This window comes from Rhinolophus sinicus, linkage group LG06 (genome assembly GCF_036562045.2).
Source record: "Rhinolophus sinicus isolate RSC01 linkage group LG06, ASM3656204v1, whole genome shotgun sequence".
NCBI lineage: Eukaryota > Metazoa > Chordata > Mammalia > Chiroptera > Rhinolophidae > Rhinolophus > Rhinolophus sinicus.
The window spans coordinates 17,189,822-17,206,998 of NC_133756.1; the positions used below are offsets into that span (position 1 = coordinate 17,189,822).

The 17,177-nt window shown below is 35.4% G+C and overlaps 1 protein-coding gene across 7 annotated transcripts in view; it reads left to right on the forward strand.

The window, feature by feature from the left end:
- The window catches only part of MAST2 (microtubule associated serine/threonine kinase 2), a 181,717-nt gene that overhangs the window by 30,657 nt on the left and 133,883 nt on the right, over window positions 1-17,177 (forward strand). Inside the window, exon 1 of one of the 7 annotated variants that reach the window (XM_074334658.1) lies at window positions 7,901-7,919. The exons of 5 other annotated variants lie outside the window; for them this stretch is intronic. In XM_074334658.1, coding sequence (XP_074190759.1) covers window positions 7,917-7,919 — 3 coding nt within the window. In that variant the 5' untranslated portion in view covers window positions 7,901-7,916. Of the gene's footprint in view, window positions 1-7,900; window positions 7,920-17,177 lie in introns of those variants that run through there. One more of the 7 variants, XM_074334653.1, reaches the window with a different exon arrangement.

A 17,177-nucleotide genomic window follows, 5' to 3' on the forward strand; every position in this document is an offset into this window, starting at 1 on the left:
GGCACTACCTATTCTACCTTCATCTCAGTCCCGGCAACTGTCAGTCTGCATTCTGTCTCTGGATTATCTAAACTGGATATTTCACATAAAAATGGAGTCATATAATATGTTTTCTTTCGTGTCTGGCTTCTTTCATTTAGTATAATGTTTTTGAGGTTTATTTACATTGTAGCATGTATCAGTATTTATTTCTTTTTATGGCTGAATAAAATCCCATTTAAGGATATACCACATTTTATCAATTCATCAATTGATGGACATTTGAGTTTTTTCCACCTTTTGGCTATTGTGAATAGTCTTGCTATAAATATTCATGTAAAAGAATTTGAGTTCCTGGTTTCAATTCTGTTGGGTATATACCTAGAAGTTCAATTATTGGGTCACATGGTAATTCTAATATGTGTGACTTTTTGAGAAACCTCTAAACTTACGTTTTCCATAGTGGCTGCATCATTTTGCATTCCCGCTGGAGAGGTATGAGGTTTCCAGTTTTTCTACATCTTCTTCAATGCTTGTTATTTTCTGTTTTGTTTTGTTTTTTCTTCAATTTTTATTATAGCCATTTTAGTCGTTGGTAAGTGGTATCTCATTGCGACTTTGATTATTATTGCATTTTAAATTTAGTAACATTTTAGAGCTTTTTTGAGGTGGCATATATGGGGTATGCTTTTAAAGCAATTAAAAATCCAAGATACTACTTAGAATCTTTTCTCATCATTCTTAACTGTCATGATTATTCTTTAATTTTCACATATGACTTCAAGGAGAAACACTCATAGCTATTTGTTTCACCTACTTCTGTGTTGTAAGGAGATTCTAAATTCAGCAACTTCCCCTTTCAGTCTTACCCTTTTGCATCTGTAGCTTTGCATTTTCTACTGGGAGAATTGTAGATCTTTATATTTATATCTTAATCAGTTTTATTGAAGTATAATTTACATAGAATAAAGTTCACTCATACAATTTGATGAGTTTTCACAGGTGTATACAGTGGTGTTGCAACCATCACAATCATGATATAGATATAGAAAATCATGGCACAGAAATTTGTTACCCCAAAATCTTCCCTGTGTCCCTTTGCAGTCTGTTCTCTGCCTCCTGTCGCCAGTCCTTGGTAATCACTGATCTGCTTTCTGTTACTCTGGTTTTTGTCTTTTCCAGAATTTCATATAAATGGAATCATGCAGTATATAATCTTCTGTGTCATACTTCTTTCACTTAGCATAATGGTTTGAGATTCATCCATGTCATTTTGCGTTATCAGTATTTTCTTTTTATTGCAGAAAGTATTCCACTGCCCTGGGTATATCAGACTTTGTTTACCCATTCACCAGTTGATGATCATTTGCATTGTTTCTAGTTTTTGACTGTTATGGAGAAAGCTGCAATGATAGTTTGTGTGCAAGTAATTGTGTGGACATACACTTTAATTTCTGTTGGGTAAACACCTAGGAATGAGATTTCTGGGATGTATGTTAAGAGTGTGTTTATAAGAAACTGCCAAACTATTTTCCAGAGTGGCATTCTTGCATTTCTCCCAGCGGCTGCTCCACATCTTTGTCAGTACTAGGTATTACCATTTTGATTTTGTCATCCTAGTTGGTGTGTAGTAGTATTTCATTGTGGTTTTAATTTGTATATCCAGTGCAAATGAAGTTGAATTACTTTTTATGTGCTTACTTGCCATTCATACGACATATATATTCTGATGAAATGTCTGTTCAAATCTTTTGTGCATTGCAATTTTTGTCTTGTTATTATTGAGTCTGAAGAGTTCAGTGTATATTCTGGATAATGGTTAAGTGTCAGCTACATGCTTCCTAAATATTTTCTCCCTGTCTGTGGCTTGCATTTTCATTTTCTGACTAGTGTTTTTCTACAAAATCAGTATACAAAATATACGTAAAAATCAATTGTATTTCTCTATACCAACAATGAAAAATTAGAAATTGAAGTTTAAAAATGATTACTATTATTTTTTAAAGATTTTTTTTTTTATTGGGGAAGGAGAACAGGACTTTATTGGGGAACAGTGTGTACTTCCAAGACTTTTTTTCCAAGTCAAGTTGTTGTCCTTTCAGTCTTAGTTGTGGAGGGCGCAGCTTAGCTCCAGGTCCAGTTGCCGTTGCTAGTTGCAGGGGCTGCAGCCCACCATCCCTTGCGGGAGTTGAAGCAGCAACCTTGTGGTTGAGAGGACAGGCTCCAACCAACTGAGCCATCCCGGAGCTCAATGGCAGCTCAGCTCAAGGTGCCATGTTCAATCTTAGTTGCAGGGGGCGCTGCCCACCATCCCTTGTGGGACTCGAGGAATCGAACTGGCAACTTTGTGGTTGAGAACCCGCTCTCCAATCACCTGACCGGGCCAGCCCATTTTTATTTTTTAATTTGTTTCAATTACAGTTGACATTCATATTATTTTGTATTAGTTTCAGGTGTATAGCATAGTAGTTAGACATTTATGTAATTTACTAAGTGATCCTCTTGATATGTCTAGTACCCACCTGGCACCACACAGTTGTTACAATATTATTGACTATATTCATTATGCTGTTCTTTACATCCCCATGACTGTTTTGTAACTTCCAATTTGTACTTCTTAATCTCTTCACCTTTTCACCCAGTCCCCCAACCACCCTCCTATCCGTTTTTTTTTTTAGATTCCACGTATAAGTGAAATCATGTATTTGTCTTTGTCTGACTTATTTCACTTAGCATAATACCCTCTAGGTCCATCAATCTTGTCACAAATGGCAAGATGTCATTGTTTTTTGTGGCCAAGTAATGTTCCATTGTGTATATATACACCAGATTGTCTTTATCCAATCATCTATTGATGGGCACTTAGGTTGCTTCTATATTTTGGCTATTGTAAATAACACTGCAGTGAAAATAGGGATGCATGTATCTTTTTGAATTAGTGTTTTGAATTTCTTCAGATAAAGACCCAAAAGTGGAACTGCTGGATGATAAGGTAGTTCTATTTTTAATTTTTTGAGGAAACTCCATAATGTTTTGGCTGCACCAATTTGCAATCCCACCAACAGTGCACTAGGGTTCCTTTTTCTCCACATCTTCACCAACTCTTGTTTGTTAATTTATTGATGATAGCCATTCTGACAGGTGTGAGGTGATAGCTCATTGTGGTTTTAATTGGCATTTCTCTGATGATTACTGATGTTGAGCATCTTTTCATATGTCTACTGACCAGCTGTATGTCCTCTTTGGAGAAATGTCTGTTCAGGTCTTCTTCCCATTTTTTAATTGGATTGTTTGTTTTGGGGTGTTTTCTTTTTGGTGTTAAGTTGTATGAGTTCTTTACAAATTTTGGGTATTAACCCTTTGTCAGATGTATCATTGGTGAATATCTTCCCCAATTGGTAGGTTATCTTTTTGTTTTGTTGATGGTTTCCTTTGCTGTGCAAAAACTTTGTTGTTTGATGTAGTCTCATTTGCTTATTTTTTCTTTTATTTCCCTTTCCCAAAGAGATAGGTCAGAACAAATATTACTAAGAGCTATATCAGAGACTTTACTGCTTATATTTTCTTCTAGGAGTTTTATGGTATCAGGTATTACATTTGAGTCTTTAATCCATTTTTAGTGTATTCTTGTATATGTTGTAAGAAGGTGGTCTAGTTTCATTTTTTTGCATGTATCTGTCCAGTTTTCGTAACACCATTTATTGAATAGATTGTCTTTACCCCATTGTATATTCTTGCCTCCTTTGTCATAGATTAATTGACCAAACAGACATGGGTTTATTTCTGGGTTCTCTTTTCTGTTGCATTGATCTATGTGTCTGTTTTTCTGTGCCATTATCATTACTATCACCTTATAGTATAGTTTGATATCAGGTAGCATGATGCCTCCAACTTTGTTCTTCTTTCTCAAGATTTCTGTAGCTATTTGGGATCTTTTTGGTTCCATATAAATTTTAGGATTTTTTGTTCTAGTTTTGTGAGAAATGTCGTTGGTGTTTTGACAGGAATTGCATTGAATCTGTAGATTGCTTTAGGTAGTATAGACATTTTAACGTTTATTCTTCCTATCCATGAGCACAGTATATGCTTCCATTTATTTGTATCTTCAGTTTCTCTCATCAATGTGTTATAATTTTCCAAGTACAGGTCTTTTAGCTCCTTGGTTAAATTTATTCCAAGGTATTTTAATTTTTTGATGTGATGCGTAAAGTATTTGATGAAGTCAAATTTATCTGTTTTTTTCTTTTGTTGCTTGTGTTTTTGGTCTCATCTCTAAGAATCCATTGCTAGATTCTGGGTAATGAAGATTTATGCCTATGCTTTCTACTATGGTTTTAACTCTTATATTTACTTCACTGATCTATTTTTAGTTAGTATATGGTGTGAAGTAGAGCGGTCTAACTTCATTCTTTTGCATGTGGATATCCATATTTTAGATATCCTTTTAAGAGTTAAAAATAGACATCTAGAGTAAAGGAGGTCAATTGTAGAGCTATAGACAGGGATTTGGAAGCTGTGGATTAACTCATCATGCAAAAAAGTATAGCAAATGATAAGGAATGTAGGGAAGCATGAAAAATTTATGCGTGAAATGGGAAAAAAGTATAAGATAGTGAAGTATTCAACTTAGTAAGAATTTTAGGAGTTTAGATTAAGTGTATTCACTGCCTGTTAACTTGAGAATGCTGACCTTTCCACTGTTTCTTTTTTGTAAGTGGAGCATGTTTCTAATGCCACCTAGTGTCTTTTCAAAGGTATGAGAGTAATGTTTCACAAGAGATTTTAAAATAAAAGCTGGGAGAATTTCATGAGATTCAACAGGATATTAGCAGCCTAGTTGGTTCTTCTCAAGAGCGTCCTTAAGTGAGAAGCAAAAGAACAGACTACTTATTTTGCCTAAACAAAATCGGAGCTGAATTTTTTCTTAGATTGTTAAACATTTTAACCATATCTTCTGTGATAATTTGTAAGGAATTTAAGGTGTACAGCCTTTAAAAAAATGGCTTTCATATTTTAAAAAGGCATTTAAAATTAAAAAATTTTTTTAGATAAATTGGTTGACTGGGACTGTTGACAGACATCTTGTTGAATTTGTTTAGGGTTAGAATACATGACAATGTTTATGCAAGTTTTATGTGTAAAGTTTCACATATATAAAAAATGGTATTAAATCACCAGTTAAAAGTTATAACTACATGTTTTGTTTTTGTACAGAAAGTCTTAAATCTTGTACAGAAAGTCTTTTAATTGGGCCTTTTATGTAATGAATTGCTATGCATAGGTGTATTTAACAGTGTTGGAGAGAGATTGACAAGTACTGATATTGATATATTCTGTCATGTCAACATTACAATTATTAGAGATATTTGAGTTGGGATAAAGAACTAATATTTACCAACCCCTACATCTAGGTTCTTTTACATATATTATCTTTTATTTTCTCAGGAACCTTGTGAGGTAGATATAACTATCCTATTTTACAGGTGAAGAATTCAGGCCTGCAGAAATTTGGTCATTTGTCCATTATCCCACAGATATTTATGAAGTACCCACTGTGTATCATTGCTATACTAGGTGTTTCAAATACAGCAGTGAACGAAATAAAGTTAAATATTTTGCTATAGGACAATAAGTGAATGTTAGAGCAGGAATTCAAAACCAGGCACTCTGAAGTCGTTTTCAAGACTTGTAAGTAAGTGGAGAGGGAAGTATTTGGCAGATTGGATTATTTGAATTGCATCTTTTGGCTGGGGTTATTGATAATTTTCTCAACTGTTCAGATATTTAAGATTTTGATCAAGATTATATATAGGGCGAGTTTTATTGGTTTCAGTTACATCTAAATTTCTCTGAATTGAAAGGAATTTCTGTTCTTTAAAGTAGGCAAATAAAGATGAAAATGTATTTAATTTTATTTCACATATTAGAGTCCTGGCAGGAAACAGCAAATTTTGAGATTGTAATAAAGGGATATGGGCAGAGTGTAGTAAAATGACAACATACACATAGTACCTTCTGCTTAACAATAAGTTGGTGCTGTTACCCAGGGTTGGGGAAAGGGTGAGAGGATGAAGTGATACTTGGAATTTGGGAGACAGAAAGGGCTGTGTATAGAAGGCGACCTGATGATTAGCATGACTTGTGGTGGGATACAGCCAGCCTAATACTCTGCAGGGACCAACCCAGAAGAATAAATTGCCCCCCCCCCCCTCTTTTCTTTCTCTGACCCCTGCTGGTGCTACCTATTGGTGGAACCCATCTGGACAGAAGAGGGCAAGGGAACCTGTTGACATAGTTCATAATGATCCTGCATTTTGGGGTACAGAGGATGATCTTGAGGGGCAAATGGATGATATCCTGTATATTCTGCAAGTTTTTTAAACATTGACCTTATTTATACATAGTTTTGACTATGAATTACTTTATGTTAAATCATATTACAGTTTTGGTCAGGGCATTGCTAATTTTTTTTTCATAAACCTATTTTTGAATTGTCTTCATTCCATAAACCAACTCTTGTAGTTCAGAAATTCTATTATTCTGCAGTTCTCTGACTCATTAAAATACATATAAATATAGCATTTATTATACCTTAATTTTAAATTTGTATTTGTAAAATATAAGTTAAAGTTCTTTTACAAAAATGAGATAGGGTAGCAAATAGTTGTTCTGTAAACTTTTAATTTAATAAATTATGTTTTCAAGTGGGAAATCAAAGTGCTTGATATGACTCTCTTAGAATCTTATGTGGAATTGCATATATTGTTCCTTTTGCTTGGATTGTCCTGGTCAACTTCTGTGCGTCTTTTAAGATCTAGCTCAATGATTCCCTCTGTTGTGAAGAATTCTGTGACTCCCCATCCTGAACAGAGTTGTTTGACTTTATTTGTATCACAGTTAAACCTTACACACTTTTATTAATATATATGTCTATATAATATATATATTATGGTAGACTCTAAGAGTATGAATGAAGATTAAGAATGCTTAAACCAATTGCCACCATGTATTACCTTGGGCAAATTACTTAACTTCTCTATAACTTTTTTTCTTCTTTGTAAAATAGGAATAAAAATATCTAGTTATTCTCTCTTTGTTTTAAGTATTAAATGAATTTGTATTGGCAGAGTTCTTAGAACAGTGCTCAATAAATACATAGTAAACTCTAGTAAATATTAGGTGATAATATTGTGTACATTCTTTTCTCATCTGCTAGTAGTCTTTGACTACTTGTTTCTCTTTACACTTGGATTCTAGAGCATAGCACAATGTGTAGCATGCATTGAGTTCTCTGTAAACATTTGTAAAATGAATTGATTTGGAGTATTCTGATATCCTTGTTCCTTTAATGTTTAATCTCTGAATTTCTGAAGAACTGTTTTACTGTAAGGGTTATGAAAAGTGCTTTCAAAGCCCTTCATGATTACATCTCTCTTCTTTTTTCCTCATAGGGTTAGCATTTGTAAATATTTGCTGGGAATCTTGGTAGAAGATGCCATCCATCATTAGATTACAGGCTTCTTGATAGCAAGGTTTGCTTCTAGCAAAATCCCCCCTCTCCCCATTTACTGTCCCCTGCAACAGCCATTTAACATAATAGTTGCTATTTTTATGTATTAGTTGTTGAGTCAGTGAAAGTTAGGTGAAAGTCAGTTTTTCTAAAAATCATCTGCTTGTGGTATATGACCCAGGTCTTTTTCTTTTCTTTTTCTTGTTTTCAGCTTCCAAGTGAGTTACCGTTCCCCAATTTTGCAATGTGTCTTATCTATAGAATGCCTAGAGTACAAGGCTGGTTTAAGCATGTGGAGACTGGTGACCTTAAAAGAAAAAGAATGTTAAGAAAGAGTACTGTGCAGAAAAGTTAACAAGGCCTGAGACGGTTATCCTTAGAAGGGCTGCATGCAAGATTGGCCTTTGACTAGCCTCTGGGAACTTGAATGGTAAGCAGTTTCCTACACTGATAAAACTTCCCCTAAATGATAAGAGTGACTCACTGTGCCTAGATTGTACAAACAATATGAATACCTGCTTTCCTGGGAGTCTGGAATTTTGGTAGTAGGCAGAGTGTGCCTTTGTAACCAGCTTTAATAAAAGCTTGGAGCACTGAGTCTGATGAACTTTTCCAGTAGACAGCATTCCATGTGTGTTGTCACAGTTTGTTGCTGGAAGAATTAAATGTCCTATGTGACTCCACTGGGAGAGAACTCTTGAAAGCTTGTTCCTGGTTTCGTCTGGACTTCGCCCCATGCACCTTTTCCCTTTGCTGATTGTTTTGTATTCTTTCGCTGTAATAAATCTTAGTAATGAGTACAAGTATATGCAGAGTCCTGTGAGTCCTCCTAGAAAATCGTTGAATCTAGAGGTGGTCTTGGGGATCCCTGACACAGGTAGTCTTTGAAGGATTTGTGGAAATGGCCAAAGGTAATCTCCTCTGATTTACATTAATGGTGATGATTGAAGATTGTTTTACATGTAATTAACTTCAGGTCATTTCATAGTACCTGAGCCATCTTTTCCTTTACCACTGTTTGCCCAGGCGCTGGCATTATCTGCCTTTTACCCTCAGGATGACATTGCTTCTGCCATGTCCTCCTGTGTCTTATGGCATATAAAATAGATTGAAGGAGTCAGGCTTGATTTCTCTGATCTGTCACGTCCATGTAGTATATCTTATTTTCATTATTTTATTTGTTAATGTTATGTATGTGCCCAATATGTTCAGGCATTATGCTGGGAGCCGTGGACGATAATAAAGAATAAGACACACACCGCTTACGCTGCCTTATCTAGCTGTTTCTTTTTTTCTTTGTTTCTCCCAACCTTAATATAATCCTCTTCTGTTTTTCCTTTGTTTGTCTTAGGATTTTCTGATTGATATTTTCTGTTTGTGCATACATTTAACAGTTTACTTTGGTAATTAAAAAAACATGTCCTAAAATATCCACCTTTTATCTCCATACTTACAAAAATGTTCTTTTTTACTGCATAACATGACATCTTTTGGAGCATATACTCTGGGGTGTGTGTGTGTGTATGTGTGTGTGTGTGTAGCAATCATCATTTATTACTATGTTAAATGAGACAGAGAATTATAGGAAGAATTGCAACTTCAAATATTCCATCTGTGTTTAACATACAGAATGTATATATATAATAAGCATCTTAATAACAATGTAAGCTCTGATGGGTTAAACTGAATCTGCGGTAGTCCATTTGGTTCCATGATCCAGATGAAATGAATTTGCAAATTTTCAGCCTAAGCTGCTTATTACATAGACGCATGTATTTATCTGTTGCGGAACATGGGAAATAATCTTGCTAGAATGGTGCAAAGTTAGAGGTAAATTGATCAAGGTTAGTACCTATTTTTTGGGTAGAGAGTTATAAAAGGGAGATAACAGTATAATTATAATTTTGAGGATAATGTTATTTACATTTGCCTTTAAATTAGGCTCACGTATCTCTGGACTATAGGGTCCCTTCCTAAATCTCACCTGGTTTACGTTACGAGGTGTGGTCAAACAATACAGTGAATGTTTAAATAAAAAAAAATTTATTACAGTAAAAGACACATTGCTATTAACCCCCCCAAAATACTCCCCATTCGCTTCAAACACACTTATCCCATCGTTCTTGCCACTTTCTGAAGCAGTTCTGGAAGTCCTCTTTTGTGAGTGTCCTTAGTTGTGCTGTCATGGCTGCCTCAATGTCCTGAATCATTCTGACTTTGGGGAAGAGCCAGAAGTCATATGGTGCCAGATCTGTTGAATAAGGTGGATGAGGACACACTGTAAAGTTTTTGACAGAAATTGCTATATACCAGAAGTGATGCGTGACATGGAGCATTGTCATAATGGAGGATGATTTATGGCACACTTTAAAAAAACACACCTTCTCTCAACCATAGCTCATACCCGACTGACTGCACCGAGTAAATTGAAACTTGTCACACACTGTTACTGAGGTTTGATGCGCCACTTCCCATATTGAAGAACCCTGGCTTTCTGTTGGATGGCACTCAGCAGCAGCATTCACCGTATTTTGTGATCACAACAGAAAGGGTCCATGTCACACATCGCTTCTGGTACGGCAATTTCTGTCAAATAAAAACATTGCAGTGTGTCCTCATCCACCTTATTCAACGGATCTGGCACCGTGTGACTTCTGGCTCTTCCCCCAAGTCAAAATGACCATGAAAGGTAAACGTTTTGAATCGATTCAGGACATTAAGACAGCCATGACAACACAACTGAAGACACTCATGAAACAGAACTGCTTCAGAAAGTGGCAAGAACGATGGGATAAGTGTATTTGGAGTGAGGGGGAGTATTTTGAAGAGGATTAATGGCAATGTGTCTTTTACTGTAATAAATTTTTAAATTTAAACATTCAGCATAGTGTTTGATCACACCTTATATATGGGAATTGTGGAATATACAGGGCTGAAAAAACAGACATGTTTCTTGTCCTTGTGGAATTTGGAGCTCATGGGGAAGGTGACAGATATTAACAAACTTTCAAAGGAATACGTATATCATTAATTATAAGTCAGCATTGATATAATTATATAGCTGTAAATGACAATGAAATATTAAAAGGATATCAACATTATCAAAAAACCATTGTGTTTAAAATGTATTTACCACAAATGAAATGAATCTGGGTATTTTGTCAGGAATTGTAGTCGATGTCCTCCGTACAGTGACTTTTGATCTGTGTTTCAGAATGATCTCTGTCTGACAGTGAAACTTTCTATGAGACATTTTATTGTGTATTTTGTAGTTGTTCAATTTAAGTTCGTGATTATGAATGCAAATGTAAATTGCTATATTGTGCCTATCAAAGGAATTGATGGGTATGTAATCTAGCTGTATCACTTTGAATGATACTAGTTCTCATTATCAGTTTATGGTGGCAGTCTGTTAGCTGAATTCTGTTAAAGAGCCTCAACTGTTTTCTTTCAGCAGCACAATTGTTGATGTACATGAGAAGCATGGCCCATTGACATTTTAGAATATTTGTTTAATGGAGAAAAGAATAGTATATGCTTTGAACATCGGATGCAAAATCCTCTTTGTGATTAAAGTATGTTTTTGAAAAGCTCTTAGATTCATATATGGTATTATTCTTTGTACTTGCCTTCTTATGTAAACAGAGATTAGCTAAAGAATAGTGATATCTTTTCCTTAGTAATAATTTATTGGAGGCATTACTTGTATTTCCACATCAACTTGCATTTCTTATAGCGTGGCCACTTTTGAAAGGCACATTTACTGCATGATTACAAATGACTGCATTTGTAAAGTACGCCCTTTGTGCTGGAGACTGTGCCAAGTATTAATTTAGTTAATCCTTATACCAAACCTATGAAATAGGCATGATTACTCAGTCAGTGTAATACTGTATAAGTTGCAGAAATGGAGGCTTAAAGAGCATAAGTAACTTGCACAAGTTCACACAAATGGTTCACAATAGAAGTATGCTTTGAGTCCAGATCTCTCTTTAGGCAAAGAGAATGCTCTTAATCTCTCTGGTGATGTTTCTCATTATTTTGTAATCACTGTATATGGGAAACATCTCTCTTGCTTTCACTTGAACTTACTGTTGTTGAGACATTATAGCAAAACCTCTCCTTTGGTGTTTTCTAGCAACTGCTTTTTCTCATCTAAAACCAGTTAGGAAAATGGAATGTTAGAGGACGTAAATTTAACTGGGCATCCTGCATTTTTATTTGTTAAACCTCATAATTCTAAAGAGGGAGGAACCTCAGAGTAGTAGACTTTTGATAGATGTGGTGTTGGTTCCCAAATCTTGCTGCACATTGAAATCATCTGAGAATCTTTAAAAATACTGATGCATGGCTCCCAATCCCAGACATTCAAGTTTAATTGGTATAGAGTGTGACCTGGAGATCAGGATTTTTAAAAGCTCTCCAGGTTGATTTTAATATGCAGCCAATTTTGGGAACCACTGAGATGTGGGAAACTCAAGGTTTTAAGGGATTCTAAAAGTCACTATACCATGGTTTATTCACCTTTTCCTCTCTTAGTGGGTATTACAAACATGCTGTAATAAATATCTTAGTTAACATATCCTTACATATTGACGCTTCTCCCTAAGATAGATACTTCAAATGGGATTGCTAGACCAAAGGTTGTACTCATATGCACATTTTATTTTAATAGGTATTATTAGTTTTAAGTTTATACCTTCCACCAAAAATACCTGAATGTGTCTGTTTTCATGCAGTTCTCTACATTGTTAGATGTTGTGACTCTTAAATAATTTTTGCCATACTGTATTATTTTTAAAAATCTCTATTTCCTAGATCATCCATTTATCTGCCCTGTCATCCAGTTTGACAGTCTTTGTCTTAACTGAGGTATTTATTAAACGTCTGTTAACTTTTATTATAATTACTGATGTATTTGGATATTTATCTGTTGTCTTATTTTGTGCAATTGTAATAGAATAAAATAATCAGTCTTTCAGACTCCATCTTACTCAAGCCTACCCAATAATATGTCGATTAGCAACTTTTGTTTAGCCCTGCACATAGATATGCTAATCATTAAAGGAATCTAACCTGTAGCCTGGGGATTACTGAAACAACCTCTCTGCTTGAAACTGTCTCCCTAAGGAGATAAGGAAGGTATATACAAAAGTAATGATTGTTTATCAAAAGAGTTATAGGAACTTCCTGATTGGGACCACAGCAACTAGAGTTTGTTGACCAAAAGCAAAGAAGTTTCACCATCTCCCTTGGACCCTTGCTGACTTCCAGATACCTGCAGTCATCAATCACCTCCTGATCTCAAACCCCTCCTGTTTCCCCCTTTCCCCGATGTAAAAGAAGCCTGAATTCTGTATTTTCTCAAGATGGTTCTGTAGGACGCTAGTCTGCCATCTTCTTAGTTTGCTGGCTTTTCAAATAAAGTTGGTTTTCTTGTCCCAAATCCTTGTTACTTGACTTACTGGCTGTTGTGCAGTGAGCAGTTCAAGCTTTCACTCGATTACAGTATGAATATATTATTCAGGATGGTATTGCTAACAAGTGGTGGATTAGGATTCTTTTGTTTCTGATTCCAGTGTTCTCTCTGTTCCATCATAAGTGCCTATATCAAGCATACTTTTCCCTATTCCATCTATTATTGCAGAGATTTTCAGAACATTGCTTGACATCGGCTGGGCAGGGCTATGTGATTGTGGTAATATTGACATTTGCTATTTACTGGAATTTTCTAATTAATTTACTTCTGTGTTGCAGCCTTCTCCTTTCTTAATGAAGGTGTTCTCAGTCCTTAGAGGCAGCATTCAGAAGTTAGCAAATGAATCTAGGGAAGAGTCAGGACGTCATATAAAAGTGTAAAAAAGTAGATGTTCCCCTCCCCCAAACCAGATTTTATTGGATAAAAATTCCAAATGATAGAGTAAGTATAAATGGGTTCTAAATGTCGTGTAAAATTATAATTACGCAGTCATGAAGTTCCTGTAAATCTTGATAAACAATCATTATTTTTGTACATATCTGTCTTTTCTTCTTGGGGAGGTAGTTTCAAGCAGGGAAGTTGTTTCAGTAATTCCTAGGCTACAGGTTAGATTCGTTTAATGATTAGCATATCTATGTGCAGGACTAAGCAGAAGTTGCTAATCGAAATGTTATGGGAAATGGGCAGGCTTGAGCAAGATGGAATCAATGGGCTTGAATCTTTGAAGCAGAAAGGAAGAGGGTTTTACTTAGTAACAAAAAAGGCTATACCGTTTGTATCGTAAGAGCTATACTGCTAGAAAGACAGTTTCTTCATGTTTTCATTGTGATGCTTAGGAGGCACACAGAGCTTGAGGAAGGCTCAACCCTTCCTCAGTCAAATTCACCTAACACTGACTTTGTCAGTCAGCTCTCCAGACTGTGGTTTTACAGAATGGGAGAGTAGAAAGTAGTACTCTCAAGAAGAAAGGGTGTTTGAGGTCCACCATTTGAAAGTTGCTACTAGTGAGTATGTTAGGTAAGAAACTATTTATACCTCTGTAGAGGCAAATTAGTTAGGAGAATGGACTTTTAACATGTCCAAAATAATAGATGTGTTCCTTCCCTAGTATTCTTCATCTTGTAACTTGTGCCACAATTTTGGTAAAAGATGCCATCCCCGATTCTTCTCTTTTTCTCCTCGTATTCAGTCCAAGAGCTAGTCTACTTGGTTCTCTGTATAGAATAAATCCTGAATCTGTACACTCTCCCCCCACCAAGCTTTACTCCCCCTCACCTAGTTCAAGTCCCCATTTCTCTAATCTGAACAGTTCCAGTAGCTTCTTATTTGATCTCTCTGCATTCCCTTGACCTTTTTACAAATCATTCTCCACATTAAAAATAAAAAAAAACCACACCCTTTCTTAAGAAAGTTGTGCATTTAAAAAAATATATATTAATTAACATCATTCTCTTGCATAAAATGACCCAATGGTTTCCCATTACACAGACAATACACTCTAAACTCCTTATTGTGTTTCCCCGAAAAGAAGACCCGGTCGTATATTAAGGTTTGCTCCAAAAGATGTATTAGGGCTCATGTTCAGGGGATGTCATCCTGAAAAGTCATTCTAGGGCTTATTTGCTGGTTAGGTCTTATTTTTGGGGAAACACGGTATTATGGCCTACCAAGTACTATAATGATCTGGTCCCTTCCTGCTTCTCTGAAATCATCTTATACAACAAGCCTCTTCTTACCATATTCAATCAGTATTAGTCTGTTCACTGTTGAGTGAACGTTGCAAACTTGTTCCCACTACAAACCCTTTGCAGTTTATTTTCCCTATACCTACCTGTAGGGTTTCCAAATTCCTGACATTTTGGAACCTGCGGGAATTGAGAACGGGAAATCATATTTCCCAAGAATTCCCGAAATAATCTTTTTTATTTAATTTTCATTGATCATCTGTAATAATGGCTGTAACAGTAAATGTTAATAAACAGAAAAGCGGTAGAGAAGATGGGGCAACCGGGGTTCGTGGCCTTGGCGCAGTCTTTCAGAGGTTTGGAGACACTGCTATATGTAAAAGGTCGATGCAAAACTTGAGTAAGTAACATTTCCTAAATGGAGATCCACCGGAATTTCATGATTAGTGCATCTCTTGCCCCGAGTGCTAAATAGGGGTCACTATGGTATCATTTTGGCTAGGTTTCTGTTATATTTCAGGTTTTCTCAAAATATAAACAATGTAATTAATACAAACTTTGTTTAACCAAATTTTATAGTATACAGTGATGTTGTATACATATATCACACAATGTACATTCTCAAGCTCATTTAAATGTTTCACTTATTGAATTAAACATTAATAGAAAACGAATGCAAATATTATTCATTTGAAAATGTAAAAAATACTTCGAATAGTTTTTGTCATTTTTTTTATTAGAGTTTTGGTCATTTTTAAAATGAAACTTTAAGAAGCATAGAACATTAATTGCCTGATCAGACAATTGTGATCTTCGCTTTGTAACAAATATACTTGATGTGGAAAAATTTCTTTCATTTTCTGTAGACGTTGGTTGAATTGTTATGAGTGCGTCTAACAGCATCTTCAAGTTGGGAGTGAGATAATGCGTAGCTTCATATAAGCACATTTCCTTCCTTAGAGAAGCAAGTATTTTGTCTGCATGCATAGGGCTAGGCTTTGATGTCAAAATTGATATTGCTTTAGTCAATTCACACTTCAAATCAGATTCTGATTTAATGTCAGAACTCGGTGTAAGGACATCCTTTATTTCTTCTCTTGGAACTTCTGCTATAAATGTTCCTTTAAAAAGTCTTTCCATTAATGACTTCACCAGTCATGCAATTTCATTCTTACTTGACAAGGCAAAAAAACTCATCCTCTTCCATTTCACAGAGACAACTAACGTTGCTCAAGTACTTTGTAAGAGACACAAGATCTATTTCTATGTTGAACCAATTCAAGTTTTATTTCCTTTAAAGCATTAAGAGAATTAAGAAAGCCCTATATTGTGCAGCAAATATTTATAGCTAAAAAGTGCCACAAAACATTACGATATGAGATTGGAAATTATTGTAATATTGGAATAAAATATTAGCAGTGCAAGTTGTTTTTACATAGACTGACTTATACACAGCAGCTGAGAGAGCCAAGAACACTCACATACATCACAGTCATCAGCCGCAAACAAACTGATTGAATGTGGTTGGTAGTATCGGCCATCACTTTGTGGAAACGATTGATTGTGGAGAACAGAAAACAGTTTGTATTTACACAGAGGAATATTTATTTTCACAACCCAGGATTTGACTACAAAGTCATCTTCAGGTAAACTACCTTAGATTTCCTTATTTCACCTGAAGATGACTTTGTAGTCAAATCCTGGGTTGTGAAAATAAATATTTCTCTGTGTAAATACAAACTGTTTTCTGTTATCCATGATCAAATGTGCTCAATTTACAAGAGCTAAAATTAGCAGGTCATGTGATATCTGATTCTGGTGTTGCTCATGCATGTCTGGTGGCATGTAACATTGTCACACAATGTAACTTCAGATAGTAAATAGGAAAAATGTCTTAGAGTGGCCTTGGCGCAGTCTTTCAGAGGTTTTAAACGAGTAATACGTTTATTTCCCATTGTGGGTATTACTGGGTTCAAGGAGCTGATATTCCTGATTTCCTGACCAACTTTTCTTGGGATTTGGGAATGGGAAAGCGAAAAAAATTCCTAAGAACGGGTGGGAAGGAATTCCCGTCCGGAAACCCTACCTACCTGATAGGCTCTTTTGCCTGATCTTTTCATGACTGACTCTCTCTTTCAGATTTTATCTCAAATGTCATTATTCCTCCCACATCACATATTCTGTTTTCTTCACAGCACTTAATACTATTTAATTATATTTTTATTTACCTGTTTGTATTTGAAAATAAAACTCTTGTTTGCATCTTTATATTTGGCAACTAGCATAGGGTATGGCATTAAATTGGGATAAATTTTGGATTTTATATATTAAAAGCTTTTTATTAAAATAATCTGTCTATCACACTCATGGCATACTTGAGGATTTCTGTTTTTTGCCTAATTCACTAATATCCTGATTGCTCTGCTTGGTGGAAGGGCAGATCAGAAGTGATAGGAGATATTCTTTGTAATATCTAGTGTAAACTATCTTTGAGTCTTCCTTATTATAACCATTTTGTGACACT